The following is an 8,298-nucleotide window of genomic DNA, read 5'->3' as shown; positions in this document are numbered from 1 at the left end:
AACCAAGACTAGCGAGACAAGAGAAGCAGAAACAACCAGTCTCAAACAAAGAGACATTTAAATAAAGCCCCACTGTCACAATCATGGTGACTTTCAACTGCCTTTTGCCTGGAGGCCAGCGGAACAGTGTCTTTTCACACACATGCAAATGTCCATGAGCTGAAGGTGATAGGTAAAGGAATGGAGGGAGGAGGGGAACAGACAAGGAGAGAAGGACAAATCAAGATTAAGATGCATTTAGCTACAATTCCAATGCATTAGGTTTCACCCACATGCTCAAACAAACCTCTAACCAAACAAATAGTGTGTTCAGTTGAAGAAAAATCAACAAGATTTTTAAAGAGGGTGAGGGGTGAGTTGATACTGATGGCTCTGTTTGAGGAAGTGAAGGAGGGAGAAGGGATTTGTTTTTAGTTAGTTAGTTAAGTTTGTTTTTTAGTTTAGGATTCTGAAGAGACGAGAGCATTTCAGTTTGTTACAGGGGGCACCGTTCTGCTTAAAGCTAGTGTAACAGAGTGTATGACCACCATTACACACGGTACCCTCTCTCTCAGCCATGCCCTCTCTCTCAGCCATGCCCTCTCTCTCAGCCATGCCCTCTCTCTCAGCCATGCCCTCTCTCTCAGCCATGTACCAGTGGCACCCCGTGATGCAGGGCTCTTTTCCACATATAGTAGGTGGAGCGGGGAGTCAGGGGGAAATAGGACCTGAACTCTTTGAAGGTGGGGAAGGACTTCTCCTCGAAGCGTTTCTGGAGGAACAGTTTGGCCTTGGCCTTGAAGTTGGCCAGGGCCACCAGATCCATCACAAACATCTGGTCGTCTGTTGTGGTGGTGGTGGTGGACATCTTGGTTGGGTTGGGGAGGGACAAGGGGGACCTGGGTAGAGGGAGGGGGGCATCGAAGGGGGGTGTCACAAAAGTCATTGTGGAAGGGCCTCTCAGACCCTCTGTTGGATCCCCCCCTAAGAACAACACATCCTGAGTCACGTCCTGAGTCAGACCTTTCGACTTTATCTCACTCTCCGTCACGCCGTTAACATTCTCCATTACTGCATTGTTGTTTTCCATAATATTCTCAGGCCTGTTCACCTCTAGAGACAGAGACGGGTGGGTGATTTTCTCCTTCCTGTTTTGACTCGGGCCGTTGCGCCACATCCAATAGAAACAGAGTGACAGGGATGGGTAGTTCACTTTGAACTTGGACATCGGCCATCTTGACATCCACACCTTCACCTTGGCTGCTTCTCTCAGCTTCTTCCTGTGTAGGAACACCAACCTGAACCCTTTGTGGTTGTTTCTACAGATCTTCATTCTGGGGAAGGCAGCAGAGGCATGACCATGGCTCTCAGTCCCCCCAATAGGGGACAGACCACCAGTGGGACTACTCTTATCCACATCAGAGTTGTCTTCACTACTCCTAGCCTTGTAGCCTCTATTGAACAGCATGGCTTCCCTCCTCCAGTTGTAGTAAGTTGATCTGTATTCATTCAAATTAAACTTGAGTTAAATTGCATTTAAAATTGTAACACACTTAACAGTAAAATCAATAAAATGAAGGAGATTAATAAAAGAACAAAAGAAAATGATTGATTAATGGCCAAGCTATATATCAGTTAAATCCTTGTCACTGACCTGGAGATGCCTGGGAAGCTCCTCTTGAAGATCCTGAAGGGGAACGAGGTGTTCATAGCGATGCAGTTCTGAAGAACTTTCTTGGCTTCCTGCATCAGCGCCAGATTCTGGGCCCGTTCCCCGTCCACCTTATCATTGTTGGAGTTCAGGCCGAACATACTGGCCACGCTGTCGTGGTGCTCTGGGTTTGGCTCTACCTCTTGGTCCTCCTCCTGCCTGGGCTTGGACTCTGGGGAGGACCAGGACTCCTGCTCCGTGCTGTCCCCTGGACTCACCTCGTCAGTGGAGAAACTACCGCCGGATGAGATCAGCTCGTGCTTCCAGGCATAGTAGGTGGACCTGGGAGAGAATGACGTTGTTTTTTTCCCCAAAAGGAAAGGTAATTTAGAGGCAACAGAACTATACAAGACAGTGGCAGCATAACTACAGCTTTCTGGGCACAGAAAAGTCAAGTTAAAAATCTGGATATTTTTTAACCATTTAAAAAGTAGGTTTTTTTGTAAAGACATCCTGCCATGTGGTGATCTCAACTGTAATGACAATCTAATTTACCGGGAGATCTCAGGGAAGAACTCTTTAAACTGGTGCAGAGGCATAAGCTTCCCTTCCAGATAACACGCCTGGACGAAGTGCTTGGCCTCGTACCTTCATAGAAAGAGATAGACAGATTAATACTCATTCAATGTCAGCAGAAGGTTAAACATGCAGACCAAACAACACCACAATAAACACAACACCACAAACACAATAAACACCACAACAAACACCACAACAAAACACCACAAGCCATTAAAGTGAGAATGTCCCAGAGTGCCATGATGCTGTCATCAGTATCTACAACTGATAAAGAGTATAAGGGAGTTATATAGAGGTGGACCTGGCAGCTGATTTCTTGCGGTGCTCCTGTGTCTGCCGTCTCCAGCGGTAGAACGTACTCTTGGTGATGTTGTACTTGTCCTTCAGACTGGAGTAGGACAGGTGAGAGTCCTGCTTGAGAAGCTCTTGGGTCTTCAACGGGGAGTGGACCCCATTCTCGGTGTTAGGACTGCCCATCTGGAGGTCACTAGCCTGGACTAACGCTACAAAGACTATGGGTCTAAACCTGGAGCTGGTGGAGCCCCCCTCTAGCTCTCCAGACCACATAATGTGCATGGTGATAGGATCCATGTCTTTGGGGTAGGACCTGGGTCTTATCAGGCGGTTGAAGTAGGGTCGTATCTTGAGGTTGTACATGGGGTAGACAGAATAGATGTTGCACTGGAGGACGGAGGAAAGAGCGTAGAGGTGCCACATGTTGGCGTAGGAGCCAGAGAAGCAGGAGGCTTTGACATCAGCATCAAATATAGCCTCAAGGACGGACAGGGGGAGGTTGAGCATGTCCTGGGACTCCTCGGCACACAGGCTGAACCTGGCTGCCTGCAGCATCACCTTAGAGTCGATCATACCACACAAGTAATACCTCTTCCACAGCAGCATGTCGACCACTGTACGCACCTGGAGGGAAGAGTACATCTTTCAGTACTAGTCAAAATACAGATTAAGCTACAAACTAATATAGTAACTAATTATATCTTTCTAAATGTGTTGTCAGAATACAGTATTTTATATTTTCAAAACAGAGAAATACATTTTAGCTCTGAGTTATCCACATTCAAAAATGACGGAATTATAACCTTCATGCTTTGGAAATACAAATCCACACAAGCCAATGAAACACATATTTCATTCAAATGCATGTGAAACACTTCCTCCTCACCTGTAGCTCCAGACTGAGACTAGTAGTCCCCACGAGCAGCATGCTGGCTGCATCAAACAGCAGGTTCCCTTCTCCTTTACAGACCAGAGGTAGGAGGCCTCCGGGGGCGTCAGCAGGGTACAGGCTATGGGCCTTGCCGTCGATGACTGCCCAGTTGGGGAAGTCCTGGCAAGGGGAGGAGGGCAGGGTGAAGGGGGTCAGGACCTGGTGGACCTCCTGAGCTACCCTGGTGAGGGCGTCCAGGCCGGAGCTCTCTGTAGCATCTTGCAGCTGCCCTAGAACTGACAGAACCACATCCTTCCTCTGAATCATACCTGCTGGGACACAGATACAGAACAGAGTTAGTTATATAGGAAGATGCACAAAAACCTTACAGAAAGATATTGTACAGAAACTGGACAGAAGCTGTCCAGTAAATTAATTCAATGTAGTGTGTTGTCTCTCTTGTCATCATGTGTGTTATGTCCTATATTTATATTTTATTTTGAATCACAGCCCCGTCCCCGCAGGAGGCCTTTTGGTAGGTCTTAATTGTAAATAAGAATTTGTTCTTAACTGATGTGCCTAGTTAAATAAAGGTTGAATAAATAAAATTAATGAAAAATGTAATTCCGCTGTTGCATGAAACATTTTCAAGAGTCGACTAAACAAGACACCTGTTTACGGTTTTGATTGAATAGGCCTTGAAGATACATACATTTATAACTGACTGCATGTGATTGAATTCTAGTGTCCCGATGAATGTGCAAACATTAGCTGCACATGTTCAAACTAACAAGAACTACACTGTTTAGTGAAGGCATATTTATATGCCTGTGACAATGTTATTTTAAGGCATTTAAAATATATATTAAATTCCCTATTAGAAAATGTAACCTGTGTAAAACACCCAATAGCAGTCTCCACAGAGAGAAAAGTCGCTTATTTACCGTGCTAAGTGAAGTGCAATAATTTCAGCCTAATACAACGCACGAAGAAGTGTGACACGCAATACAAGAATAAGTGTGCTGAACCGAGGAACTATGGGTCATTACAATTATAATAATGTCATTCAAAAAAGAAACAATCTACCACTACTGATTCATGGTCATTAATGAACGAAGCGTGCGCAAAATTGCACCAGCCAACTTTGCCCGAAAACAGTTTCGGACTATGTGCCAATATTTCTTCCGATTACATCTCTGCGATACTTTATACACTGATAAAACATTTTTTTTTAAGTCATTCGGGAACATTCCTTACCTGAAATATTTGTTATAAATAGTTTTCCAAGAGGACGTCACTCACTTCTGGAGTGGTAAAGCGCACAGCATAGATTCAGAGCTTTCGTTCCAGTTGCCCCTCGGATAGTTAGTCCATTGTGTGTGCATGCACCAATTCAGCCAACCTGTGTCCACTCCAGATGGGACACTTTTAGAGAGAAATTTGAGAGTGATAAGCCCAACCTCCCTTCAGGAAATTGTCAATTGCCCGAAAAGTGTTTTTGTTGTTGTTGTCTGTGGCTTCAGAAAACACTGCCCTCCTTCCCTCACAGGGCCACGGTCAATTTCAATGTGAAGTGTTAACGAAAGCCGTGATGTCAAAGGCTATCTGTAGAGCAACAGTTATATGGGTATATATCGGGTTGCTGACTACCTTGGGATTTTTACCACGTTATTATGGGTTTGTTTTGCTTGGAGTGTTTGTGTTTTTTCAAGCTGTTGCTTAATTAGGCCTAGTTCATTTCCAAGTTTATTTAATTTCCAAGTTCTAGGGCTTTCCAAAACATGATATAAATGTTTTACTCAAATCAGCCTTGTAGAATATTGAATAACTTACACAGAATGTGGGTTACTTAACTTGAGTTACAACAGCTGGCCTCCCTGTTTCTCCTCAGATAAGACCTTCTTCATAGAAGTGCAGAAAGTCCACCAAATAACAGGTGACCTCACTTTGTACTTTCTATAACTTGAGCATATTAACATTGATAGTCTGATGACCCATATCCAAACTCTCCCATTGTCACGTCAGGCCAGTATCATTCTCAGAACCTGTACTGAACAGACTAGAGTAGAGGCCTTGTCCCGTGTGGCTCAGTTGGTAGAGGATGGCATTTGCAAAGCAAGGGAGACCAGTATGAAAACGTATGCACTCACTACTGGATAAGAGAGTCTGTTAAATGACTCACTACTGTATTGGCTCTGGATAAGAGAGTCTGTTAAATGACTCACTACTGTAAGTGTCTCTGGATAAGAGAATCTGTTAAATGACTCACTACTGTAAGTGGCTCTGGATAAGAGAGTCTGTTAAATGACTCACTACTGTAGTGGCTCTGGATAAGAGAGTCTGTTAAATGACTCACTACTGTAGTGTCTCTGGATAAGAGAGTCTGTTAAATGACTCACTACTGTAGTGTCTCTGGATAAGAGAATCTGTTAAATGACTCACTACTGTAAGTGGCTCTGGATAAGAGAGTCTGTTAAATGACTCACTACTGTAGTGGCTCTGGATAAGAGAGTCTGTTAAATGACTCACTACTGTATTGGCTCTGGATAAGAGAGTCTGTTAAATGACTCACTACTGTAAGTGTCTCTGGATAAGAGAATCTGTTAAATGACTCACTACTGTAAGTGGCTCTGGATAAGAGAGTCTGTTAAATGACTCACTACTGTAGTGTCTCTGGATAAGAGAGTCTGTTAAATGACTCACTACTGTAGTGGCTCTGGATAAGAGAGTCTGTTAAATGACTCACTACTGTAGTTGCTCTGGATAAGTGAGTCTGTTAAATGACTCACTACTGTAGTGTCTCTGGATAAGAGAGTCTGTTAAATGACTAAAATGTGGTGTGGAGCCGTTCCTCACAGCTCTGTCCTGCAAGTCTTTTGTTCTCTACACACTGCACAACAACTCTGTATGTCAACCACACCAGACTAAACACATCTAATCTATGCACACGCACACATACACACAGACACACACACACACACACACACACACACACACACACACACACACACACACACACACACACACACACACACACACACACACACACATCTAAAACAAATGTATTAACTCCCACCTTTGTCTCCTCTCTGTCCAATGCCGTCCTGGGTAGACGTGCTGGTGCCTGGGTGTTCTGGTGACGGTTTCAAGGGGTTGACCTGCAGCTTATCTGCTATATAGAGGGAGATAGAGAAGAGAACAGACTGGTTGTAATTTATCTGGGGGTTTGGGTCAAATTAACAGAAATTAGCTACAGGTGGATGGGAATATTCAAACCTATTTTAGGATAGATTATAGACAGGAAAGTCTAAAACAATCTCTCTACCTCTTTCACTCTGTTTATTTAACTAGGCAAGTTAATTAAGAACAAATTCTTATTTACAATGATAGCCTATCCTGGGCCAACTGTGCACCACCCTATGGGACTGTGGGACTCCCAATCACAGCCAGATGTGATGCAGCCTGGATTCGAACCAGGTGACGCCTCTTGCACTGAGATGCAGCATCTTAGACCACTGAGCCACTGTCTCTCTTGCTCTGTCTCTCTCTCTTTCATTATGTTATCCACTTTTGATTGGACTGGCATCGATGTGTTAGGAGTACTGGCTTCCAGATTGATTGACTAGCTTCTGATTCCTTACATCAAAAGAAGCTATTTCCTAATATAGTACAGGCTATAGGAAAGGCCCATAGCAATAGAATACTATTGACCTTGTAGATATTACACACCTAGTCTGCAGGAGGCTCTTGATTTAAAACCAATTACTTTCATTCTTTCATTTCATTTCAACCCATGGAGCTTCCCCACATCCCAACAGATATCTCCCACATGGAAGAAGATATTGGCCACATCCCAGGGAAGGTATTGGCCACATCCCAGGGAAGGTATTGGTCACATCCCAGGGAACATATTGGCCACATCCCAGGGAAAATATTGGTCACATCCCAGGGAAAATATTGGCCACATCCCAGGGAAAATATTGGTCACATCCCAGGGAAAATATTGGCCACATCCCAGGGAACATATTGGTCACATCCCAGGGAAAATATTGGCCACATCCCAGGGAAAATATTGGCCACATCCCAGGGAAAATATTGGCCACATCCCAGGGAAAATATTGGCCACATCCCAGGGAAGGTATTGGCCACATCCCAGGGAACATATTGGCCACATCCCAGGGAAAATATTGGCCACATCCCAGGGAAGATATTGGCCACATCCCAGGGGAGTTATTGGCCACATCCCAGGGAACATATTGGCCACATCCCAGGGAAAATATTGGTCACATCCCAGGGAAAATATTGGTCACATCCCAGGGAAAATATTGGCCACATCCCAGGGAACATATTGGCCACATCCCAGGGAACATATTGGCCACATCCTGGGGAAAATATTGGTCACATCCCAGGGAAAATATTGACCACATCCCAGGGAAAATATTGGTCACATCCCAGGGAAAATATTGGTCACATCCCAGGGAAAATATTGGTCACATCCCAGGGAAAATATTGGTCACATCCCAGGGAAAATATTGGTCACATCCCAGGGAAGTTATTGGTCACATCCCAGGGAACATATTGGCCACATCCCAGGGAAGTTATTGGTCACATCCAAGGGAAAATATTGACCACATCCCAGGGAAAATATTGGTTTGGAGTAATTTTTCCACATTTGCTTCAAATCTGCCAAGTCTGGTTCTGTCTTCGGGAAACTTGTGGATGTTTGTCATTTTCTATGTAAGTCTTATATTTGTGTGTGTGTATGTGTGTGTGTATGTGTGTGTGTATGTGTGTGTGGGGGGGGGGGTGTTACTTGCTTGCTTTGGACTGACCCCAGCAACCCTTTACAATGAAAGTGTCATTTGTGATCTGTACATGAGCTGTTGAACTGACTCTTCGGGGCGAAGGATATCCTGCTGTGTTT

The 8,298-nt window shown here is 44.4% G+C and overlaps 1 protein-coding gene across 1 annotated transcript; it reads right to left on the bottom strand.

Annotated features, from left to right (window-relative positions):
- Positions 1-569: 569 nt before the first annotated feature.
- Positions 570-4,831, bottom strand: vrtn (vertebrae development associated). The gene is made up of 7 exons (XM_029699474.1): positions 4,632-4,831; positions 3,390-3,703; positions 2,511-3,127; positions 2,186-2,278; positions 1,634-1,972; positions 1,091-1,478; positions 570-1,015 (listed from the first exon to the last, which is right to left on the bottom strand). The coding sequence occupies exons 2-7, from the start codon at positions 3,699-3,701 to the stop codon at positions 623-625; spliced, it is 2,142 nt and encodes a 713-aa protein (XP_029555334.1). The 5' UTR covers positions 3,702-3,703; positions 4,632-4,831; the 3' UTR covers positions 570-622.
- Positions 4,832-8,298: the final 3,467 nt, after the last annotated feature.

The sequence above is a fragment of the Salmo trutta genome, chromosome 1 (assembly GCF_901001165.1).
Source record: "Salmo trutta chromosome 1, fSalTru1.1, whole genome shotgun sequence".
Taxonomy (NCBI): domain Eukaryota; kingdom Metazoa; phylum Chordata; class Actinopteri; order Salmoniformes; family Salmonidae; genus Salmo; species Salmo trutta.
This window is presented reverse-complemented; position numbering and strand designations above follow the sequence as displayed.